The sequence below is a fragment of the Tursiops truncatus genome, chromosome 21 (assembly GCF_011762595.2).
Source record: "Tursiops truncatus isolate mTurTru1 chromosome 21, mTurTru1.mat.Y, whole genome shotgun sequence".
In the NCBI taxonomy this organism is placed as follows: Eukaryota; Metazoa; Chordata; class Mammalia; order Artiodactyla; family Delphinidae; genus Tursiops; species Tursiops truncatus.
Genome location: NC_047054.1, coordinates 30,213,610 through 30,240,773, shown reverse-complemented (window position 1 = coordinate 30,240,773; position 27,164 = coordinate 30,213,610). Strand labels below are relative to the sequence as shown.

General features: G+C 35.9%; 1 protein-coding gene across 15 annotated transcripts in view; it reads right to left on the bottom strand.

The window, feature by feature from the left end:
- Positions 1 to 27,164, bottom strand: part of ADAM32 (ADAM metallopeptidase domain 32) — a 168,701-nt gene that overhangs the window by 94,384 nt on the left and 47,153 nt on the right. For all 15 annotated transcript variants that reach the window (XR_012328977.1, XR_012328976.1, XR_012328979.1 and 12 more), the window contains 4 exons: positions 24,563 to 24,634; positions 23,963 to 24,129; positions 18,583 to 18,664; positions 9,307 to 9,443 (listed from right to left, as the gene is read on the bottom strand). Coding sequence is in view for 9 of the 15 variants with exons in the window: in XM_019921491.3 (XP_019777050.2) it covers positions 9,307 to 9,443; positions 18,583 to 18,664; positions 23,963 to 24,129; positions 24,563 to 24,634 (458 nt within the window). In the remaining 6 variants the exon portion in view is untranslated. The remainder of the gene's footprint in view (positions 1 to 9,306; positions 9,444 to 18,582; positions 18,665 to 23,962; positions 24,130 to 24,562; positions 24,635 to 27,164) is intronic.

Genomic DNA, 27,164 nt, shown 5'->3' with positions numbered 1-27,164 from the left:
CAGCTCAACACTCGCACAACCTCTCCCACCAGGGGATACCACCAACCCTGGTATCCCCTGGATTCTAGCCCCACCAACCAGTGGGCAGACACCAGTCCCACCAGGACCATCAGAGCCCTGCAGCCTGCCATGTCAGGACCCAGCTGACCCACCAGCAGGCCAACACCAGCCCCAGGACCCTCTGAGCTACACGAGTAGATTAACACCAGCTCTGGGACACCTCGGACCCCTTCATCAGCCAACCTGGGATCCAGCCCTGCTTACTAGCAGGCTGTCAACAGCTTTGGACACACTGGACCATGCAGTAAGCCATGTCAGGAACTGGTCCCACCCACCAGCAGACTGATATTAGATCCAGGACCCCTGGGCCCATAGCCACTCACCCCAACCCCAGACCCACCCACCACTGGGCCAGCACTAGCCCCAGGACCCCATGAGTTTCCACAGTCAGCCACCTGTGACACAGCTCTACCCACCAGTGGCCGGCAGCCTCTGAACAAGGCAGGGACTGGCAACCAACTGGACAGGGGGCCAGTCCAGCCAAGTCTACCAGACCACCCACAGTAGTCAGCCCATCACAATAGAAGGACCCTCACAGTCCTCTTAGGGGGACCGCTAGAGCATATAGGTCTGGGACCAGAGAGGAATGTGCTGCTGTGATGCATAGGACATCTATAAAAGGTCATTTCTCCAAGTTTGGGAAACAACCAAATACCAGATACATAGAAATAAAAACAGCAAATTAGGCAATATGAGGCAACAGAGGAATATGTTCCAAATGAAAGAAAAAGATAAAACCCCAAAAGAAGAACTGAGTGAAGTGGAGACAAGCAATCTACCTGATACAGAGTTCAAGGTAACAATCATAAAGATGCTCAAAAAATTCGGGAGAAGAATGGATGAACAGAGCGAGCCATGAACAAAGAGTTAGAAAATTCAAAGAAGAAACAAAGAGAGATGAAGAATACAATACTTGAAATAAGAAATCTACCACAACGAATCAACAATAGGTTAGATGATACAGAGGAACAAATCAGTGAGCTAGAATAGAGCAGTGAAAAATCACTGAAGCTGAACAGGAAAAAGAAACATGTATAAGAAGAAATGAGGACAGCTTAAGAGACCTCTGGGACGATATCAAACATACTAACAGTCACATTATAGTAGCCCCAGAAGGAGAAGATAGAGAGAAAATGGGGCAGAGGACATACTGTATTTGAAGACATAATAGCTGAAGACTTCCCTAAGGTGGGAAAGGAAACAGACATCCAGGTACAGGAGTTACAGAGAGTCCCAAAGAGGATCAACCCAAAGAGGAACACACCAAGACACGCTGTAGTGAAAATGACAAAAATTAAAGATAAAGACAGAATATTAAAAGCAGCAAGGAAAAAGCAACAAGTTACATACAAGGGAACTCCCGTAAGGCTATCATCTGACTTTATAGCAGAAACTCTGCAGGCCAGAAGAGAGTGGCACCGTATATTTAAAGTGATGAAAGGAAGAAAAACTACAGCCAAGAATAGTCTAGCTGGCAAGGCTTTCATTCAGATTTGATGGCAAGGTCAAAAGTTTTACAGACAAGCAAATGCTAATAAATGGGTACCACCAAACCAGCTTTACAAGAAATGTTAAAGGAGCTTCTCTATGTGAAAAAGAAAAGGCCAAAACTAGAAACATGAAAATTACAAAAGAAAAAATCTTATAGGGAAATGCAAATATACAACAAAGGTAATAAATCAACAGCTTATAAATCTAGTAGGAAGGTTAAAAGACAAAAGTAGTAAAATCAGGGCTTCCCTGGTGGTGCAGTGGTTGAGAGTCCGCCTGCCGATGCAGGGGACACGGGTTCGTGCCCCGGTCCGGGAGGATCCCACATGGCGCAGAGTGGCTGGGCCCGTGAACCATGGCCGTTGAGCCTGTGCATCCGGAGCCTGTGCTCCGCAACGGGAGAGGCCACAGCAGTGAGAGGCCCGCGTACCACAAAAAAGAAAAAAAAAAAGTAGTAAAATCATCTACATCTACAATAAGTAGTTAAGGGATACACAAACAAAAAGGTGATGTCAAAAACCGTAAACATTGGGGGTGGGAAGTAAAAATGCAGGGTTGTTAAAACGTGTTTGAACTTAAGAGATCAGCAACTTAAAACAAGCATATATATATATTGCTATACACAAACCTCATGGTAACGACAAACCAAAAATCTATAGTAGATATACACACAAAAAAGAGAAAGGCATCCAAACATAACACCAAATGTAGGCATCAAATCATAAGAAAAGAGAAAAAAGGAAGAGGACCTCAACAAAAAAGAACTACAAAAACAACTCCAAAACAATTAACAAAATGGGAATAAGTACATACATATCAATAATTAATTTAAATGTAAATGGACTAAATGCTCCAATCAAAGGCACAGAGTGGCTGAATGGATACAAAAACAACATCCATACATATGCTTCCTACAAGAGACTCACTTCAGATCTAAACATATGACAAATCCACAGCTAATATCATACTCAAATGTGAAAAGCTGAAAGCATTTCCTCCAAGATCAGGAATAAGACAAGGATTTCCACTCTCACCGATTTTATTCAACATAGTATTGGAAGTCCTAGCCGCAGCAATCAGACTAGAAAAAGAAATAAAAGGAATCCAAATTGGAAACAAAGAAAGAAAACTGTCACTTTCTGCAGATGACATGATACTATATATAGAAAATCCTAACGACACCACCAAAAAACTACTAGAACTGATCAATGAATTCAGTAAATGTGCAGGATACAATGTGATACATTTCTATACATTAACAACAAACTATGAGAAAGAGAAATTAAGAAAACAATCCCATTATCAATTGCTGTTAAAATGATCATACTACCCAAGGAAATCTATAGATTCAATGCAATTTCTATCAAAATATTAATGGCAGTTTTCACAGAGCTAGAACAAATAATTATAAAATTTGTATGGAAGCACAACAGACTCCAAATAGCCACAGAAATCTTGAAAAAGAACAGAGTTGGAGGTATCACACTCCCTGATTTCAAACTATGGTACAAAGTGCCAGTCAACAAACAAGTATGGTACTGGCACAAAAACAGACACATGGATAAGTGGAACAGAACAGAAAGCCCAGAAATAAACTCACGCACTTATGGTCAATTAATCTATGACAAAGAAGGCAAGAATATAAAATGGAGAAAAGACGGCCTGTTCAATAAATTGTGCTGAACAGCTACATACAAAAGAAACAAACTAGACTACTCTCTCACACTATGGAGAAAAATAAATTCAAAACGGATTAAAGACTTAAATGTAAGACTTAAACCATAAAACTTCTAGAAGTAAACAGGCAGTAAGCTCTTTAGACATTGATCTTAGTAATATTTTTTTGTATCTGTCTCTTCAGGCAAGGGAAACAAAAGCAAAAATAAATAAATGGGACTACATCAAACTGAAAAGCTCTTGTACAGTGAAGGAGACTATCAACAAAATGAAATGGTGGCGTATTGAATGGGAGAAGATACTTGCAAATGACATAGCTAATAACAGGTTGATATTTAAAATATACAAGGAACTCATACAATTCAACATCAATAAAACAACCCAACTGAAAAAGTGTGTAGAGGACCTGAACAGACCTTTTCCAAAGAAGACATACAGATGGCCAACAGGCACATGGAAATATGCTCAACATCACTAGTCATTATGGAAACTGAATCACAAGAAGATACTACCTCACACCTGTCAGAAGGGTTATTATCAAAAAAGAAAACAAATAGCGAGTGTTGGCGAGAATGTGGAGAAAAGGAAACCCTCATGCACTGTTGGTGGGAATGTAAATTGGTGCAGTCACTATGAAAAACAGTACGGAGATTCTTCAAAATTTCAAAACAGAACTACCATATGATTTGTCAATTCCACTCCTGTGTATTTATCTGAAGAAACAAAAATGCAAATTAGAAAAGATACATGCATCCCTATGTTCATTAGAGCATTATTTACAATAGTTAAGGTATGGACACAACCTAAGTGCCCATCAATAGATTAATGGGAATAGAAGATGTGGTGTATGTGTGTGTGTGTGTGTGTGTGTGTGTGTGTATGTGTGTGTGTGTGTGTGTATATATACACACACACACACACACATACACACACACACACACACACACACACACACATACACACACAGTGGAAATTACTCAGCCATAAAAAACAATGAAAGCTTGCCATTTGTGATAACATGGATGGAACTAGGGGGCATTATGCTAAGTGAAATAAGTCAGGCAGAGAAAGATAAATACTGTATGATTTCACTTATATGTGGAATCTAAAAAACAAAACAAATGAACTAACAGAGCAAAACAGAAACAGTTATAGAATCAGAGAACAAAGAGGTGGTTTCTGGGGGGGAGGGGGGAAGACATAGGTGAGGGAGATTAAAAGGTGCAAACTTCTAGCTGCAAAATAAATGAATCGCAGGTATAAAATGTACTGTGGGGACTTCCCTGGCGGTCCAGTGGTTAAGACTCTGCACTTCCACTGCAGGGGGTGCCAGTTCGATCCCTGGTCGGGGAACTAAGATCCCACATGCCTCTCAGCACGGCCAAAATAAATAAATAAAATAAAATATTTAAAATAAAAAAATACAAGTAAAATATTTAAAATAAAATGGGGAACACAGTAACTATGTATTATCTTTGTATGGTGACATATAACTAGACATCATGGTGATCATTTTGAAATGTATAGAAATATCAAATCACTATGTTGTATAACAGGACTAGCAAAACAAACAAAAAACTCATAGAAAAAGAAATCAGATGTGTGGGGGGAAGGGGAACTGCATGAAGGCAGTCAAAGTCACAAACTCCCAGTTATAAGTAAGTACTAGGGATGTAATGTACAATATTATAAATATAATTAACATTGCTCTATGTTATATATGAAATTTGTTGAGAGTAAATCCTAAAAGTTCTCATCACATGGAAAAAATTTTTCTACTTCTTTAATTATTTATCTATATGAGATGATGGATGTTCACTAAACTTATTGTGATAATCATTTCATGATGGATGTAAATCAAATCATTATGCTGTACACCCTAAATTTATACAGCGCTATATGTCAGTTATATTTCAGTAAAACTGGAAGAAAAGACAGAATAGATAAATTTTATTTTTTATATGCATTACAAACTAAATCTACCTAAGAGAAAGTTTTGAGCTAATGGGTGTGGTTGTATGTAAATTCTTGCATATACAGAAAAAATATGGTTATGTATGTGTATGATACCTCTGCCTAGGTGAAATACAACTGAAATAATGGCACGGAGACAACCAAATACCCATTTACGTAAATTCCCAGATGTATATCAACAACTCTTCAAACTTCTACTTCCTCTATCTTTCCTTTGACCAAATTAAGAATCAAACTCTTTGAAAGTTTGAATCTCTTCTATTTCAATGGTTTTTCAATGTTTATTCATAGGTTTGTACTACATATATAATATGATAGATAATTCATTGAATTGTAAGTTGTTTGAAGCAGGAATTTTGTCATCTTTATGGTTGGTATCACTTATTACCTGCACAGTTCTAAGCAAACATAGAACCAACTGTCTGTTGATTCTTCCTAATAACAACAAACTTTCGTTAAACAGACTGTACTGTGCTTAGTCCTGAGCTTTCTCAAAGATTTCACAGAAATTGTATATTAATCAAAATTTAACATAATTATGTCCATATACCACTAATAAAAATAACTTCAGACAATATTTCCATAAGATGAGTCACTCTGCATATGCAGTACAACTTTGTAAGGTAAGGAGGTAACTGACATTTATTGAGTGCCTATTATCAGCCAGATATTTTATTCACTTGATTATTTAATCCTCACAACAAACCAGAGAGGTTGGTATTGTCATCAACATTTTATAGAAACTGAATTAAAGTTTAGAGAAGCTAGAAACCTCTTCAAACTCAGATAGTTTGTACATTAGCAGGATCAGTATTCACACACAGTTATCTAAGACTCCAAATTCAGGTACTTTTTACTCAAAATTTCATCTTTGAACAGTAAATAATTCAATAAAATATTTACTATTAAATATTAATAGATATTTTACTATAAACCATAAATTTTGATGATCTTAGCACCAAAACTGAACGGTGAAGAAAACTTTTAAATAAAAAAACTGTATAATATTTTTGATCTGGGAACTATTTATAGCTAACTGTATATAATCCCTAATTATTCACCTTTTCGCTGCCCATATGGCAGTTCTTAACTAAGAATGTGTGTTCCCAAAGTTTACTTGAATCAATTATCTGAAGTTTTTCCTAACGTTCATTTGGTTGCGATTTTGCACTCTAAATTCTAATGCTATGTTATTTTGCTCCCAAATTATTTTATAAAGGCTTATTGAAACTATGATATAACTAGCCTAAGTTCTGTATTCAAAGAACAGAGAAATTATGTGACAGAAGGAAATTATGCAAAAAAAATGTTGTACTCTCTACCATTTTTCTGAAGTTGGAATTAGCACTTGACAGCATTTTACAGTATTTCATTTTTCTTTCAGGGTCTGTCTCTTGTCTACACTTCTTTCCCAACATTCCATATTCTCACTGTTCTTGTGTATCCCTACACCACCATTTTAATACCTCCTAGGTCTTTCTATTCCTCAAATAAGAAGAGATACCAGCACACTGATAAGTAACTTACTTGATTAATTGCATCCTCACAACAACTGTGAGATGTACCTATCATGATCTTCATTTTTCAGATGAGAAAAATAAGGGTTAGGGAAAATAGCAAACAAGTGAAAGATTCCAAAGCCCACATTCCCCTCAATGTATTCCTTACTCCAAGATGGTACCTCCTCTTCCCCAATCAAATTCCCATAGCTTAATAAAATTGGTCTTAGTAAGAAATTAAGAGAAAGCAATAAGAATAAAATAATTCAATTTCTTTGGATAACTGATAACTCCATACTCCTTCTAAATGTTTTTGCCTTTTTGTAAAATGATGCAACTGGATAGGTAAGCAAACCTTCACCATGAGTTTTCCCTAAGTTCCTACATTCATAGCTTTTGCCACTTTCTATGCTCTTTCCTCCCTCCACTTCTGAACTATTTGTTTGTTCAGACTATGTTAAAAGTTATCCACTTTTAAAAAGTAGATATAAATTGCATCATCAAAATAATATACTAGAAGGATTATTGAACTAAAGAATGAAGTTTGTACGAATATATTTTAATGTTCTTTTGCTACTTGGTTTCAATTAATTCCAATATATTAACTGTCCTCTATATGAAGTCAATATGGAGTAGAGAAAATAACAAAAGCTTTGAGTCAGATAAACCTGTTGACTAGTACCAATCTTGTGACTTATGAGATTTTAAGCAAAGTGATCAAACTCTCCAAGTTTCAGTTTTCTCATCTACAAGATACGGATAGTACCCATCCACTTCTTAGGGTTGTTATGAGGATTAAATGTTAATAAACAAGTAAAGTACCTAATTCAACTCTTTGGCTTATAGTGAGTACCCAATAAATCATTGGTGACATTACTGATATCAGCTGAAGTTGGCCACTTATTATCTGTATATCCAATGTAGAGTCACTTAGGCTCTCTGTACTCCAGGGCTTTAAAAAAAAAAAACACATGGAAAAAGACAAATGGAAATAATCATAGTTGCCTTACTTACTCACATGCCTTCTTTGAAAATTACATAAAATAATGAATGAGATGTACTCTAGAAATGCAAAAGATATATCTATCTACATTTATAGATAGATAGATCTTATATGTTCATTTATATATCTTACATATACATGCATATAAAATTGTTAGATTTTGTAAAAATTAAGATAATACTTGCTCTACACACATCACAAAAGTTTTTTAAGAAACTGGACAATATGTATGAAAGCAGTTTAAATGTCATACAGCACCATACAAATCCAAAGGCTTATTAACACAGATTCTAAAGCCGGAATGCCTGGGTTCAAAACTCAGGACCACCACAACCAGCTCTCTGACCACAGATAGTTATCCTTTTATAATTCAGTTTCTTATCTGTAAAGATGAGAATAACAGGACCTACCCTAAAGAGATGTGAGGATCAAATGACTTAACATATGTAAAGTGTTTGAAATAGTCTCTAGCACATAGCAAGCACAACGTAAATATTTGTTATTTTTATTATCATTAATCCCAGACTCTGGGTGACCTACACAAAACATCTTGTCATAGCATACTTGAGAATAGTTGGCCAAATGGACAATAGGCCCAGAATGGTAATTTTCATATTGCTTATATAGCTATATAAATTTTATATTTGATTTAATAAATGTTATATTTATTATACATTTAATTTAATGAAATTATATATTTTATACATATAAAATATTGTTTTTATATATAATCCATGGAGAACTAAATTGTAATAAAATGTGTGTATATAAAAATATATATGTTTGTGTTTGAGCTATTTTTAGAAAGTAAGTGTTAACCTTAGGTGGTGCTTAGAAGTAACTATAAAAAGAGCATGTTTTCAGAAATTAATGGCTTCTTTTCACTTTTGACTTTTGATTGTTCTTCAGTTATGAATAGGTCATACTTAACATAGGCCCTTTTTACAAATAAAAACTGTAGAACACTAATGACATCTGCTGTAGCCCTTGTACAATACACTATGTGGGGAACACTGGCAAATTTAGAAATCACTGTAACTAATCCATCACACACTTGTAGGATTTTACAATTTAAAAAACACCTTCCCATTTTATTTTCTCATTTTATTCTTATATCACTCTGTGAAGTAGGAGAACAGGCATAATCATTCCCATTTTAAAGATGACAAAAATAAATCTAAGCAAGGCCTAGTAATTTATCCAAAGTCACACAAATATTATATTCTTTAGATCATAGTTTTTCCACAACATTAATATACTCTAAAAGCAAAACAGAAAATTTTGTCTAAAAACAAAGGTCACTTGTTTTGGCCTATGACATATTTTTAAAGATCCTTATTAAGTGATTTCTTAAAATACACAGCCTATGGAGAATTCCTTTGCTAATGTATCTTGCAGACTGGATTTGCTATCTTTGACTGTTCTTAATGCTAATCTCCCACCATACTATTCTTAGGCTTAAAATCTCATATTTATATTTTGTGGTCCTTGGTCCATTTATAGTTAATTCATGCTATAAGCAAATACTAAAATTTTTCACTTCAGTTATTTAAAACAAAATAAATACAACAAATAAATAAATCTTATTCTTTAAAAACTTACATGGCTTTTGGACTCATTATGCAGATGGCTCCTGAACATCGACATTTCCTTGGGTCATCATATGATATGCCCAGACTGAGTCCCAGCATCTGGGTGACAATAATTGAAAATGCCTCCAAAGTTATCCCCTTGGGATACTACATTAACAACAAAGAAAATTCAAATAAAAGACAATTCACTGAAGGGTGGTAAAAGTAATATTTTTCTAATTATGAACATTTTATTGATTTATCAAATACTTAAGATTATGGAAATGCAGTTCATTGGACAAGTAAGAAGCTGAAGATCTTCTTATGAAATTTTATTGAGATATAAGCATATTGAGCCTATGTCTAGCTTTGCCATGATTTAATAATTGAATGCTTTTAAGATAATTCTTAAATAACTGTCCTAACTATATAAAAGAGCTATTTTTACATTAGATTTTTGGCTATATGGACCATGATCTTCCATTCACCTAATTTCTTAGGACAGCTCTCATGTTCATTCAGGAGAGTCCACACGATACTCCACCCCTCAGCTCACAAAGTGGCCACATAACCAAATTCCTCAGTTGTAAGTACACTATCTGCTTCCTGCCAAGACTTTCAATGACACAGTAACTAGCATCAGGAGAAACCACGGAAAACAGACCCTCAGGAAAGCATTCTTGTGATTAGGCTGTCACATATTTAATGAGTGCATAAATATCTTCCTTGCCAAGGAGAAATGGGACACTGGTAATTCATGATATGCAATGACATCATAATTTCTCAAATTTTGCCAAATGTGGCATAAGTTAAGGTGTAGGTAGAGGCCAAGTTGTGAGGAACATCAAGGCACTTCACTGTTATAAAGACAAGCTATAATAAATATTTTGGGGTCAACTGGCTTCTTACGGCAGTGCTAGAGGAAGCACATTATGAAAAGCAGAAAGGAAAAACTGTAAATGAACAACTGATAATGCAAATAGGCAATCAGAAAGCCTCTGCAGCAGCACTGTAGTGACTATCACCTCCTGCACTTGTTGGTTTGATACAGCTGAGGACCAAACTCAGGGCCTAGCTATAAGTACTGTAGGGTTCCAGCTCCAATTTAACTATCAAACCTACCAGGTTTGGTGTGGAAGGGTCAGAATCTGAAACTTGGGGTGGGAACAACTGGAGTGACATGAACAAATATCCCTGGACGTCCCTTGCCCGTAGAGTAAGCCTCCCTCTAAACAATGAAAGAGGGCTTCACTGGTGGAGCAGTGGTTAAGAATCCACCTACCAATGCAGGGGACATGGGTTCAAGCCACAGTCCGGGAAAACCCCACATGCCGTGAAGCAACTAAGCCTGTGCACCACAACTACTGAGCCTGAGCTCTAGAGCCCGCGAGCCACAACTACTGAAGCCTACGTGCCACAACTGCTGAAGCCCGTGTGCCTATAGCCCGTGCTCCACAATGAGAAGCCCATGCACCACAACGAAGAGTAGCCCCCACTCGCCGCAACTAGAGAAAGCCCATGCATAGTAACAAAGACCCAACGCAGCCAAAAATAAATTAATTAATTAAAAAAAAACAATGAAAGAGCCCCTACATTTAAAAAAATGACACTTAATGACAATACCTGGGACATTTGTCTCATCACCCCTCATTGTCTCCAGGTCCATAGTAAGAATTAAATTGCAACAGGAGTGATATCACCAAGATGGCAACATAGGTCTTTCCCAACTTCACTCCCCCTCACAAGAAGAACAACTAGCAACTACTCATGGACGTCACTGAGAAAATTCTAGAACATGGAGGTGAGGCTGAAGCAGCCCCTGTACCAGAGACCAAGACAGACCTCATTAGAAGGTTAGGAGGAGCAGATATACACTGAATGCATTGCCCCTCCCCAAGACTGGTGCAGCACCACACCAAGAGGTCTTCCCAGAGCCTACGGTCCCTCAAGTGGGAAAAGAGCCTAGAGTGGACATCCAGATCCCCTAGTATTGTGGATCACTTCTGGGAGCCCCTACTCTGATCTTACCTCATAAGAATCACAAAGGATGAGTGAGATTTGACCCCTGGGAATCTGATCATGACAGAGAAGGCAGGAAGGGCTTGCAGCAATCACTGCTTGCATCTTGGCAGGCCGAGTTCCCATCTATAGCACCTGTAGGTGCCAACTAGCAGCTGTGCTCATCTGCAGAGCCAGGACAGTGGAACAGTATGACAAGGGAAGTCAATGAGGTATGGGAATGCCTGATTTGAGTCCTCAGATGAAAAGCTTTGCCAGCCCTGGAACCTGGTCCACTACCCACCTCCACCCAGTCAGGGGAGTTGTTCATAGCCCTGCCTAATGCCTAGTATAGCTCCCGGCTCCCCCTGACCAGAAGCCTGGTCAGAACACCTGGTAGCTGCATAGTGCAGCAACACTTGAGCAGAGAGTATGGCAGGCAGAACTGATTGTTCACAGAGCAAAGCCTGTGGCACTGTTTGGCCAGGAAACCTGGAGTGCCAGTTAGATTGAGTCAAGACCACAAACAAAGAGCTAAGCTGGTTTTCCCACTACACCTGGACAAGGACACAAATTCATAGCCCTTCCCATTGCTACATATAGCCTTCAGAAAGCCCAACCAACGAATCTAGCCAGAGCACACAGGAAGCTGTGCTGCCCATCCAACAACCCTGCTTACAGTGGCACTTGAACAGAGAGCACAGGCCATGGTTTTCCCCATCTTCAGAGCAAAACCCAGTGGCCCCATGTGTCCAAGGAATTAAGGGCACAGTCTGCTTAATGTGGGTCCACAAACAATGAGCCATGCAGGTCATGTGCTCCCTGTCAGGGCACGGAAGCTAATTCACCTCCCAGCTACTGCTGAGTAAAGTTCCCTGTCCTGACCTTCTAGGAAGCCTGACCAGTGAATCTAAACAACCGCAGAGTATATCCTACTGCCTCTCTTGGGCAGGGAACCTCACTATCAGTCCTATCCAACAGTTAATAGCCAGTGGTACCCCCTCCCCTGACCTCAGAGGTTGGGCAGTGGCCTTGCCCAAAAATAGATCCTGCCTGTCCAAGGACATGTCCAGAAACCTAAACTGAGCTGACTAGTGAAGAACTGTCTCTGCCAAAGTGAGCCTGTAAAGTCTGGAAGAGGAGACCAATAACTCAAATGCACAGGTACCAAAGTGAGGAATGAAGGAGCAAGAAAAATCAGGTGGATGTGACACCATCAAATCAAACTAAAAATGCTGCAAAATAACTAACCCAAAATAAATGGAGATCTATGAAGTGTCAGAGAAATAATTTAGAATAATCTCCTTAAAGAAGTTTAGTGAATTACAAGAACACACAGATGACCAAATGAAAGTAGTAAAACAATGAATGAACAAAATAGTTCAACAAAGGAACAGAAACCATTAAAAAGAGATATCCTAGAGCTGAAAAACACGACTGAAGCATTCAATAGAGAGCTTCAACAGTAGACTCAACCAGGCAAAATAAAGAATCAGTGATCTAGAAGGCAGCAATATTTTAAATTATCCAGTCAGAGGAGCAAAAATAAAAAAAGAATGAAAAAGAAAGCAAGCCTACAGGACTATGGGACAAACACACACACACACACACACACACACACCCCAATAACCATATCATGGGAATTCCAGAAGGAAAAGAAAAAGGGACAGAAAGTATATTTAAAGCAATAATGGCTGAGATTTTCCAAAAACTGGGAAAGAAATGGACATCCAAGTATATGAGGCACAAAGGACCCCAAATAGGTTGAACTTGAATAGGGCTACACCAGGACACATTACAATTAAAGTGTCAAAAGTAAAGACAAAGAAAGAATTTTGAAAGAAGAGAGGAAAAAAAAAACAGTTACATACAAGGGAACCCCCATAAGACTATCAGCAGGTTTCTCAACAGAAATATTTCAGGTGAGGAAAGAATGGGATTACATATTCAAAATACTGAAAGAAAAAAACCTGTCAACCAAGAATTCTATGCCCAGCAAAACTGTGCTTCAGAAATGAAGAAGAGACCATGATTCCCAAACGAATAAAAGCTGAGGGGGCTTCCCTGGTGGCGCAGTGGTTGAGAGTCCGCCTGCCGATGCAGGGGACACGGGTTTGTGCCCCGGTCTGGGAAGATCCCACATGCCGCAGAGCGGCTGGGCCTGTGAGCCATGGCCGCTGAGCCTGCGCGTCCGGAGCCTGTGCTCCACAATGGGAGAGGCCACAACAGTGAGAGGCCCGCGTATCGGAAAAAAAAAACAAAACACCAATGGCGTTTTTCACAGAGTTGGAACAAATACTTCTAAAATTTGTATGGAAACACAAAAGTCCCAAAACAGTCAAAGCAATCTTGATAAAGAACAAAGTTGAAGTTATCATGTTCCCTGATTTTTTGTACCTGTCTCCTCAAGCAAGGAAAATAAAAGTAACAATAAACAAATGGTACTACATCAAACTAAAAAGTTTTTGCATAGTGAAGAAAACCAACCACAAAATTAAAAGGTAAACTACTAAATGGGAGAAAATATTTGCAAACAATATATATAATAAGGGGTTAATATTCAAAATATACAAAGAACTCACACATCTCAACATCAAAAAAACCCCAAAAAACCTGATTTAAAAATGGGCAGAGGACGTGAATAGACATTTTCCGAAAGAAGACAAACAGATGGCCAACAGACACATGAAAAGATGCTCAAAAACACTAATCATCAAGGAAATTAAAATCAAAACCACAATGAGAAACCACCTCACACCTGTCAGAATGGCTGTCATCAGAAAGACAAAAACAAGTGGTGGCAATGATGTGGAGAAAAGGGAGCCCCTGTGCACTGTTGATGGGACTGTAAATTGGTGCAGCCACTATGGAAAACAGTAAGGAGGTTCTTCTTAAAATTAAAAATTGGACTGCATATAATCCAACAATTTCACTTGTGGGTATTTTTCCAAAGAAAACAAAAACACTAATACTAAATGATATGTACCCCAATGTTCATTGCAGCATTATTTACCATAGCCATGATACGGAAACAACCTAAGTATCCATTGTTAGATGAGCGGATAAAGAAGATATGACATGTGTGTGTATACATATACATACATGCATATATATGTATATATGCATGTATGTATATGTATACACACACACACACACATACACACACAGTAGATTAATACTCAGCCAATAAAATCTTGCCATTTGCACCTACTGTATAGCACAGGGAACTCTGCTCAATATTATGTAACAACACAAATGGGAAAAGAATTTGAAAAAGAATAAATACATGCATATGTATAACTGAATCACTTTGCTGTAAACCTGAAACTAACACAACATTGTTAATCACCTATATGCCAATATAAAATAAAAAGTCAAAAAACATAAAAAATAAATTTTAGGGCTTCCCTGGTGGCACAGTGGTTGAGAGTCCGCCTGCCGATGCAGGGGACGCAGGTTTGTGCCCCGGTCCAGGAAGATCCCACATACTGCAGAGCGGCTAGGCCCATAAGCCATGGCTGCTGAGCCTGCACGGCAGGGGCCTGTGCTCCACAACGGGAGAGGCCACAACAGTGAGAGGCCCGCGTACTACAAATAAATAAATAAATAAATAAATAAAATAAATTTTTAAAAATCTTGCCATTTGTTGTACAGATGAACCTGTTTACAAGGCAGAAATAGAGACATAGTGAACAAATGTATGGACACCAAGGGGGGAAAGGGGGTGGGGGGGTGGGATGAACTGGGAGATTGGGACTGACATATATACACTAATATGTATAAAATAGGTAACTAATGAGAACTTGCTGTATAGCACAGGGAACTCTACTCAATGCTCTGTGGTGACCTAAATGGGAAGGAAATCCACAAAAGAGAAGATATATGTATACATACAGCTGATTCACTTCACTGTACAGCAGAAACTAACAAGACATTGTAAAACAACTATACACGCCCCCAATAAAAATCTTGCCATTTGCAAAAACATGGAAGGTCTATCTGGAGAGTATTACACAGAGTGAAATAAGTCAGACAGAGAAAGACAAATATGTATGCTCTCACTTGTATTTGAAATCTAAAAACAAAACAAACAAACAAAAGAAAATGAAAACAAACTCAGGTAGTGAAGACAGATGGGTGGCCGCCAGAGGGGAGGGGGTAGGGTGGGGGTGAAATAGGTAAAGTGGATTAAGAAGTACAAACCTCCAGTTATAAAATAAATAAGCCATGGGGGTATAATATACAGCATATAAAATAAGGTCAATAATATTAACTTTGTATGGGGACAGACAATTACTAGACTTGTCATGACTTTTTGTAAGGTATGCAAATGTCAAATCACTGTGTAGTACACCTGAAACTAACATAATGTTGTACGTCAAGTACATTTCAATTTACAAAAAGATCAAATGGAAATTGGAAGAGTTATGTATAGAGATGTTTATTAAATATTGTTCGTAATGGCAAAAATAGAAACAACCAAAATTCCCATGAAAATCATAAAGGATACAGTGTGGCATTAATATAATAAAGTATCAAGCACCAATGCAAAAAATTTACTAGGCACAAAGGATTTTGAGGACAGTGAAGCTACTCTCTATGACACTATAATGCTAGATATATGTCATTATATATTTGTCAAAACTCACACAATGTATACCACCAAAATGAACCTTAATGTAAGCTGTGAACTTTTGGTGGTTGTAATGTGTCAGTGTAGGTCCATCATCTGTAACAAATGCACCTCTCTGATGTGGACGTTAACAGTGAGGGAGGTTATGTGTGGGGGTGGGCAGGGACTACATGGGATATCTCTGTACTTCCCTCTTAATTTTGCTATGAACCTAAAATTTCTCTTAAAAAACAAAGCCTTTTAAAAATTAACTGTAATTCCATTAAATCTCAAAATTTTAAGTGGAAACCAAAAAAATCTATTTGCAGAATGATACAGCAGGATACAATTTATATTATGTTTAAAGCATAAAAAACAATTCTTGTTCAGAGACATATTCAATTGTGGTAAAAGTATAAGAGCTTTTAAACAAAGAAATATAAAGGTTTATAAAAATATAAGTACGAAAGCTTTGTAAAAGCATCATTCCTTGAATTCAACTCCTCTAATAATTCTATCCTACATCCTGCCTCACCCACTCATTCCTATGGTTCACACACTAGACCCTGTCAACAGATTTTTATCAATAACTGCAAGCCCTCCGTCATCTGTGTGCATCCCACATCCTGACCACCTGCTGTCTCCCCTGATAACTCCAATAGCACCTCAACTACAACAATCTGCATACCCATCAGCACAACCAAACCATGGTTCCTACATTTTCACTGTTCCTAACCTCCTTACTGACTTCTCTCCTCCTTTAAGCAGTTCAGATTCTCTTACAAACACCCTCAATTTCCTTGCCATCCTTTCACTTCATAATGAGTTGACAAAAACACAATACATCAATCTTCAGAATGCTGAGAGAGAAGGATGTTAGAACTAGGATTCTAAGCCTAGCCAAATTACCAATCAAATGTGGAGGGAAAGCAAAAGTGTTTTCATTAATAAAATAACAGTGTTTGCCACTTATATACACTGTGTCTAAAATTTTTTAAACTTGAGTTATTCCAGAAAAAGAGCAAAGAATTCCAAGAAAAGGAAGATGAAGTTTAATTTTCTGTGGCAGTTGGTTCCGCCCACAGAAGTAAAATAAGTTAGAAAAAAATTGACAAGACCTCTTTTGGCCATCAAAGCTTTACCAGAATAGCAACATATTTACTTCTTGATTCAGAGTTAATATCATTTTTATATTCATAATACCATAAAATATTTATTGATTTAACTTAAAAATCAACCTGTAGACAAAGCACAAAAGTTCTATAAAATAAATTATAAATTTTATAACTCTTAACAATGGTTATGAGAAGTGTACTATTTTACATGTCTCATTTTTCATAGCAAATAATCAATGGACTTTGCATAAGGTAAAAAGAATTTTTAAAATAATATAAATAAAAACATAAATACATTAAGATGGTAATATATTATGCAATAATATTTAATATATTATATATTATTGTGTATTATATATTGTATAACATCTATAATATATAATTACATATATTATGCATATACATATAATATTTAAGAATGTGTTTAATATAGATTACTATTATAAGTATTAATAAAGTAATAAAAACGTCATAATATATATGACAAATAGAGTGGATTAAATATGTCAAAGATAATATTACCAATGTTGTCTAAAGTTTATTAATCAAAGTAGGTGTCAAAGTATATATTTTTTAAATAAATAAACTTAACTACCAGAGAATTTAAATAGAAATTATAAATTCTTACAGGACTTCATGAAGGGGATAAAGAAGAGAGTTTTGTTAACAAACTTTGCTTTGTATAACTACAATTTAAACAATTTTACATATACATGCATGCATGCATAAATTCTGTAATAAAAATAATTGGAAGAGTATCAGAAATAAAAATATGTATGCAAAATCCCATTTTTGCAAAAACATATAATGGGGAGCCACAGTAACAGATAAAAACTCAAAGTACGAGATACATATTAATCAAAATGTTAACAGTGATTATTGCTTCATCCCTGGGAAGACGCCAGATTATATGTTTCCTTTTATGTTTCTATATGTTCTTTTAAAAATGGACATGCATAACATAAATTACTCTGTAATTTAAAAATACTATATAGTACTTAAACTTATTTTTAAAAAGGATGAATAGGTGGGGGAAAGGCTCAATGAATTACTTCTCTTTCAGTGATGCATCTAATTACACCAATAATTTATTTAAATATAAAATATTTATCAGAACTATAAATATTTAAAATAGACATAAAAGTTTTTTAAATATTATGTAGAAGAATTTGAAACATTTTAACAGATTTTTATCATACGTTTTGGTTCATCATTTGCTTTGATTTTGAAGTTAATTTATCATAAGACTATTTTTCCAATTTTATACCTACAAGAAAAAAATCTATTTTGGTTATAGAAATATCTTTACAGATAATTTTTCATAATACACTCTTCTATATAATAAGGGATACGTGTGTATTTATTATATTTTTATTCCACTTTAACTTCCAAATAATTGCAATAAGACACTTGTACTTCAGAATACTATTCCTTCTACATACTTCAAAGTTCTAAGAGTGATGGAATATAAATGCAATCTCTAAATGTAGATATAAATGTGAAGTGTATAAAATATATGCTGTAATACTGGGTAATTTTTAAATGTATTTTTTTCAAATAATAAGATTAAATAATTACATACCAAAGCAATTCCTGCAGAATAACTGGTAACACACATCTTTCCAGGAAATGCTGCTCCCACATAATCTGGATACTCTCTATAGCTAAATAAATAAGTATATAATTACAGTTAATTTTGACAAACAATTCACATGTGATAACTCCTGCTAGTAATTTGTCTGTAGTTCATAAATTTCTAGTCTGAAGCAAACTGAAGTACAATCTTTCCGTATGGAGTTAACTGCTTCAAATTTGTAAAATAGTCTTCATTAAATGAGATTAAGCAATCTGGGTTCCTAAAACGTATCCAATGGATCCAAGTTATTGATGACTTTACTGTTCTTGTGACGTGTGGTTAGGGTTACTAAAGCCTTGATCAAACACTTCAATCAAAAGCATTTTGCTGAATTACAATGACAAATAGTTTTAATGTATGGATTAAAAGTTTTCACTCAAATGTAGAAAAGCTCACCATTTTCTCACTGGAATGATTTTATTGTTCTACAACTTACCATTATTTTTTTCTGCTTTCAGAAGAAGAGTCCGTATAAACTGCCATATAATAATAGCACTATTCTCATGGATTTACATAAACGATTCTATTTAATCCTCAAATCCAGCCAGTGAATTAGATACTATTTTTTCCCCACTGAACAAATCAAACATCAGATGGGAAGTACAAGTAACTTGCTCAGGGCAGCACAGGTAAGTGCTGCTGAAGGATATGAACTTGGACAGTTTGAATGCAGAGCCATACTCTCAAGCACTAAGATATAGATGCTCCAAACATATTCTGCTATCTTTAGAGCCCCAGCCAAAACGAACATTCCAAGACGTGTGTAAAAAAGCTTGGTACGCAATTCTCAGTTTGAAATGCCTCCTCAGTCTCAACTGCACTGCACTTCACAATTGCACTGTCTCTCCACTGCTCCCTTATTCTGCCTCACTGATATTGCTTATACATAAGCACTTGTTTCCAAGTATTTGCCTTTAACACCCAACTTTGGCTTTACATTCCAATATGAAAGTATTGTTTACACTCTTTCTTCATTCAAGATAGTTCTCCCAATAGATAAGACTTTCCCCCTAACTCTATGCATACTCCTGATGAGCTGGATTCAATAATAGCTATTTTTTACTTAATACGGCCACCCAGTCTCCACATCAAATCAGTTATCAAGATTTACTGTTTTACTCCTTCAACTTTTCTTGTATCCCTCCCCTCCTCCAGAGGTTCAGCTCCAGTTATAACTATGAATTCCATACTCTTTGAAAAGAACTATTATTTAGTCCCATGTCTCTAGGCATAGTTTCCATAACCTGGAATGCTTTCCACCTCCTTTCACTGAATTTAAACATTCCTGGGACTTCCTGGTGGTCCAGTGGTAAAGAATCTGCTTCCAATGCAGGGCATGAGGGTTCGATCCCTGGTTGGGGAACTAAGATCACACATGTCATGGGGCAAGTAAGTCAGCACACCACAACTAGAGAGAAGTCTGCACACTGCAACGAACATCCCAAGTGCTGCAACTAAGACCCGTCACAGCCAAAAATTTTTTAAAAATTAATTATATTAAGTAAAAACAATAAATATTTTTTAAAAATTCCTCAATCTGCCTTCTCACTTCTAATTTGATTAGCACGTCTTTAACTTGGCCCTTTTGTTATATGTTACTTTGAGTCTCTCTCTCACTCTTGCTCTTGCTCTCACTCTCATTGTTTCTTCTTCCTGTAAACTATAAACAAGTAGAGATAATGTACCAACATTAATCTTCTGGAGTGACATCAGCAAGATGGCAGAATAGGAGTTTTTTAGCCCTCATCTCTCCACAGAAACAACAATTTTGACAAACAACCACAGATGTGGCCCAAGACCCAAGGAAAGGCCCCATGCCACACCGGAGCAAAAAATCCAAGAAGAGACACATTGAAGAAGGTAAAAACTGTTTCACTTTACCCATGTCACCATTCCCCCAAGGCAGCACAGCTCAGTGCCAAAAGAGCTGCCTCCAGCCATGATTTCTCCCACAAGGGAAGGTGAGAGTACAGTGAATACTGCCAGCCATGCAAGATGATGCCAAAGAGGCCCACTTTTTAAACGTCCATTGAGAGATGAATGGATAAAGAAAATGTGATGTATATATACAGTGGAATATAATTCAGCCTCAAGAAAGAAGGAAATCCTGACATTTACAACATGGATAAACCTGAAGGACATTATGCTAAGTGAAATAAGCCAGACATAAAAAGGCAAGCACTGTATGATCACACTTATGTGTGGAATCTAAAATAATCCAACTCATAAAAGCAGCGAGTTGAATAGTGGTTGCCAGGGGTTGGGAGATGGAGGAAATGGGGAGATGGTCAAAGATACAAGGTTTCAGTTATGTAGGCTGAATAAGTCCTGGAGTTCTAATGTACAGCATGATGATTACAGTTAATAATACTGCATTGTATATGTGAAATTTGCTAGAGAAGATCTTAAGATTTCTCACCACACACCAAAGAATGTTAACTATGTAAGGTGGTGTATATGTTAATTAGCTTATGATTTCACAATGTATACATATATCAAATATCACATTGTACTCCTTAAATATGTATAATTTTTATTTGTCAATTACACCTCAATAAAGCTGTAAATGAATAAAACTAATAAAAGCAAATATAGGGAAACTGAGGCAGAGAGCATCAATTGCCCTAGGTGACAGGGCTGAAGTTAAATGCAGGCAGTTGGCCTCCAGAGTTTAAATTTGAATCACTATGCAATATTATCTCAATAAACATTTGTTGAATAAAGGACAGATTGTAAACGGTTAAAAAATTAAGCTTGCTATGTTCATTGTTCCTACTGTAGGGCCTAAACCAGATTATAAATTTCTGGAGTACAAATTTCTGGAGTACAAAGACCAGAAAATAATAGATAATTACTGTTATTTATCGTAATTTTATAGTATTTATTCTAGGACATTACTCATATGCAAAGTATGTTGATGCATTAAAATAACATCAAGGGATCAAGAAGGGGTATTATTCAAGTTCAAGGAGACTGACTGTACCATAATTTCTACATTTCTAATGGGATAAATGCTCTCACCAATTTCACTTATTACTGTATCAAACTTCAACATCCTATTAAAAGGATAATACATCATGTCAAAATTGAGATTTATTCTAGGAATGCAAGATGGTTCAAGATTAGGAAATATATCACTATAATTATTTCTATTGAATGCCAATAAGAGTATCTTATGTCATCCCTATAAAAGCTGAAAGATTATTTTTCGTTCTTTTTTTTAAGATTTTTTTGATGTGGACCATTTTTAAAGTCTTTATTGAATTCGTTAAAATATTGCTTCTGCTTTATGTTTTGGTGTTTTGGCCCTGAGGCATGTGGGATCTTAGCTCCCTGACCAGGGATCAAACCCACAACCCCTGCATGGAAGGAGAAGTATTAATCACTGGACTGCCAGGGAAGTCCCTGAAAGATTATTTTTCAAATTGTTGGTATAGTATGAATCTATGAATATTGCCCTACTATTATTCAAATTCTAAAACATGCCTGTGCACACACACAGAGCCAAACCTACATTTTAGCCCCCAAAGCTAAAAAGTATTACTCAATGAGGTAACATTCCCTAAAGTAAAGAATAAAACAGACATGACCCATGTTACCATTATTACTACTACTAGTTTAAACTGTATTAAACTAGCCAAAGCAATAAGAACAGAGAAAGAAACTGAAAATATAAAATTAAATAGCAAGAGATAAAACTACCTGTATTTGCAGATGGTATAATTATATGAGTGAAAAAAACAATGTAATAGACTTAAGAATGATTAAAAACAAAGAAATTTAGTAAGGCAATAGGATATAAAATCAATATGAAATTAAGGTAATCTTACAAACAAAACAATATATATTTAGCAGACAGAAGACACATTTACAACAGCAACCAGAAAGACAATATACCTAAGAAAAGTTATCAATAAATGTATAAAACCTATGAGAAATTAACTTCTGAATGACCAAAAACTGGAAAGACAAAATGTGAGATGTGAAGACTAAACAGTTCTCTATAGCTCAATTTATAAATTCAACAGTCTTAAAAAATAGGAGCTAGACAGGTTGATTCTAAAATTTCCATGGAAAATAAATTTAAAACTTCCCTCACACCCATGAAGTGGGAAGGCCTTTCTAATTATGACTCAAACTCTAGAAACCATCAAATAAAAACCTCATGAATCCTGCCTTAAAAATAAAAGTATTTTGTATGGCAGTTAAAAAATACACACACACAAGAAGCCAAGTCAAAAGACAAATTAAGAAAGAAAACTACTTCTCATCGCAAGGCAAAGAAATTTATCTTTTTATCTATATCTGTGTTGAAATTGGTATCTAAATGCATCTATCCCTATCTATCTAGATATCTAGCTATCTACCATCAGGCTCATGAAAAAGAAATGAAAATTAAAACTATACCAATATATCATTTCTCAGGTTCCAAAGGTGAAGAAAAACTTGACCGTACACTTTGGTGGCTAGACTGTGGGGAAACAGACCCTTCTCATACGTTATTGATAAGTGTGCAAAGCACTAAAATCAGTGCCAAAATCTGGTATTAGCTATCAAAATTAGAATTATACTACCTAGAAATATTACTCCTGGGAATCTGCCTTGTAGATACACATGCACATATATAAATGACACACATAAGGTTTTTTTCACTGTAAGATTTTTTAAAATAATAAAATATTGGAATCAAGCCAAGTACCAATTATTAAAGAACTAGTTAAATAAACTACACACAACTTTTAGACCCTATTATAAACTGGAAATATTGATATTATCACGCCAACTTAAAAATATGTATATGCAGATTTATTGAAAGACATGCTGATCATAATTGCTGGTAAATTTTATATGAATAAAATTATAAGTATACAGTTATAATTGATTGTTTAGAAAACTAACATTTAAAAATAATGCAGAAAATTCAGTAGGATAAAATATTTTAACCTACTTTACCAAGGCTTTGATCAAAACTCATAACAAAGATATAAACTTCACAAGATAAATGCCATCTCTTTATGTAATGATTAAGATTATGGGCTCTGGAGTTACAAACTGTGGATTCAAAACCTAGACACACCATCAAGAGTCCTTAGTTGGTTTAACTTCCTGAAATATCAATCTCCTCAATAGTAAATGTTGATAAGCACAGAAATAAATTTTAGCAATCTTCTTTTATTGTCTGACAACCAGAAAGACAGCATGAGGTCTGACTGAGTGCATGATAATCAAAGTATGAATAGTCAGAAATGAACAACAATTCCCTAATTTAAGCTACATCAATATCACAAATCTTTGATTTCTAAGAAGACTGAAACATTATACTTACATGAATAGATATGCAATATCATGAGGTCTTAGGGTAAGATAAGACTTTTTCCATTCTAAAAATGCATGCAATAATTCATCTGCCTCACCAACAGTAGAGATCTTATTTTTATCTGACCACAATTCCAAAGATGACAGCACAATAGTAATTTTAAATGGCGTAAACATCTAAAAACAGAAGAGATAAATACATGAAAAAAATAATTTTTATGTTATTTTATAATAACCAAGAAATTAATTCAATCTTTTGACAAATCCACCCTCAATTTATATGGATAACTTTATTCAGAAATGCCACGTCAGCTGCGGAGCAACTCAGTCCATGCGCCACAACTACTGAAGCCTGCGCGCCTAGAGCCCATGCTCCGCAACAAGAGAAGCCACTGCAATGAGAAGCCCGCGCACCGCAACGAAGAGTAGCCCCCGCTCACCACAACTAGAGAAAGCCCGCGCACAGCAACAAAGACCCAACGCAGCCAAAAATAAATAAATAAAATAAATAAATTTTTTAAAAAAAGAAATGCCATGTCAAGGCAATGCAAATTATAATTTCAAAACTAGTATGAATTTTCCTAACTAGTATGAAAAGGAAAATACTTACCGAATTTACAAGGCCAATAATTTCGATGACTTTATTTGTTACCATCATGCTATCAGAGCCCAGGTAATCATACTGAAAAACAGAATTAATTTAAAATTTAAATATCATTTGTTATGTAATATGTTTGAGATTTACTCTCCATCTACTCTCTCAGGTTGAGGCTGCTTTGGGGTTAGAACACTTCAAAATAAGACAGTAACAATTAAAATAGGAATATAAATTGGATCACTCACACATGCTAGTATGTAACATTGTATAGCCACTCTGAAAGATAGCTTGGCAACTTCTTTCAAAACAAATAATGGACCTAGAAGTTGCACTCCTGGACATTTATCCTAAAGAAGTAAAAACTGGTGCTCAGAAAAACCCATACATGAGTGGAAACAACTCCTAAGTCATTCAGTCGTTCAAAGATTAAACAAACTGTGGTACATTCATAACACGGAATACGATTCAGTAATAAAAAGTAACTGAAATGCTGATATATGAAACAGCCTGGGTAAACCTCATGAAAATTATGCTAAGTATAAACAAATCTCAAAAGGATACATACTATATGATAACATTTATGCAATATTCCTGAAATCACAGATGGAGAATAGATGAGTGATTACCAGAGGTCGAGAAGTGAGGAAGTGGGGAGAGATGTGTGTGACTCCAAAGGGATAACACAGAGAGTCTTGTGATGGTACTTGTTCAGTGTATTGGTCGTGGTGGTGGTAGTTATGAACGGCTACATATGTGATACTACCACATAAAACCACACACACATACATACACACAAATGAGTGTATATATAATGGCTGAAATCTGAATCAGCTCTGAAGAATGTGTCAATGTTAAATTCCTTATCTATAAAAAAACTCTCTAAAGTACATTATCCCTTGGATATTACACAGGACCCTCAAGTTAAACATATCCAAAACTACACTCATTATCCTCCCTCAAAAATATGCTCCCACTTAGATTTCTACTTCTTTAGTGAATGCTATTATCATTTATGACCTCCCACATTCATTATACTATATGTTCAGTGACAGCAAAACTTTTTCTGTTTTGTTCACTGCTCTATCCTCAATAAATAGAACAGTAACTGGCATCTAGGTGATGCTTAATATATTATTAAATGAATGAATAAATCAAGTCAATTTACAAGTTCTTCTAATTCACCCTCATTAGTAACATTTAAAATTGTCCTTTCCTGTCTATTCCTAACACTATTAATTTGTAAAACTTCACCTTGATTACTGGAATAGTCTCTTAAATGCTTTATCTTACTCCAATTTTTACACCAGCATTCCTGTCCCTATGCTATTGCAGAAATGATTCTAAATGTAAATATGAACACATCATTACCCTGCTTAAAATCTTTCATTGACTCTCTATTACCTTTAGGATAAAATCCAAATATCATGTCAATTCTTCAATTCATCTCTTTCCCTTTCCCTTCTTCAGCACTGTATATTAATCATACTAAACTTCTTAAAATGATCTGAAAAGAACAATCTCTCATATTTATGCACCCTTGCAAAGAAAGGTTTCGCACTGAGTCTTCCCTGGCCCCATCCTCCCCCCATTGCCCAAACCAACCAAGCCAGAACCCAGCCTGCAACCATCTCCTTTACCAGGTTCTCACACTCCAATTCCCCTGCCCTAATCATCCAAGGGCATGGTACCAAAAATTGTGAAACAACCTCTATTCTCCCGAACCCACTGCAATTTTTCAAGTTAGCCAATGCTAAACCTGTTTACCTTGTTTTGCTGTTCCTTCCCACAGAAATCACAATAAAGGCTCCTACCGTGTTTTCCTATTGCTCCCTCTGTCTCCTGACCTACTGTGGTGCTTCTCCATGTGGCATGATGTGGTATGCCCTTTCCTCCTGGGAACTGTGAATAACAAACTAACTTTCCAATAGTAATCATCTCCTGATCTGTTGGCATCAGCATACCTGAATAATAATAAAACCTACATGTTAAAACACCTACTTACACACTCTTACAATACCTCAGGTTACAGCTGTGTGTCTCCATGTCTTTCTCTATTAATGTACTGTGTTTTCATAGTACCATAATCTTCCCTCAATCTGGCACTGAATTCACTAGGCTACAACTGTGGATTTAAAATTTGTGAAGTGATTGAAGACATCACTATTCTTCTTTATATGCCCAATATCTAGTAACACAGATGTCATACTGGCTCAATGTTTGTTTTATTAAAGAATACATAAACATAAATATTTGTAAGAACATAAAAAAGAGATGTTTAATGAGCATTATATGGCTGACAAACCTGGCAATTTGGACAAGACGCTTTTAAAACAACTCTCAAAATTTGTAACGTAATCCTGAAACAAAATAATTTTCATAAACCCAAATATTCCCTGGAAATCTAGCCATCTTTACTAGAAATATCTCAACTTTCTCTTAAATGTTCCGTTTGCCCTTTTTCCTAATACTCTACTAAGTCAAGTATTTTAATATCCTTCTCCAAATATCTCCTGTCTCTGACCCTCAACTCTGGCTTCCTGACAAGCTCTACAATCCTATGAATAGAAAGGGAAATTCACATTCTCTGTAGTATTCCATAGATGTGACAATCAAA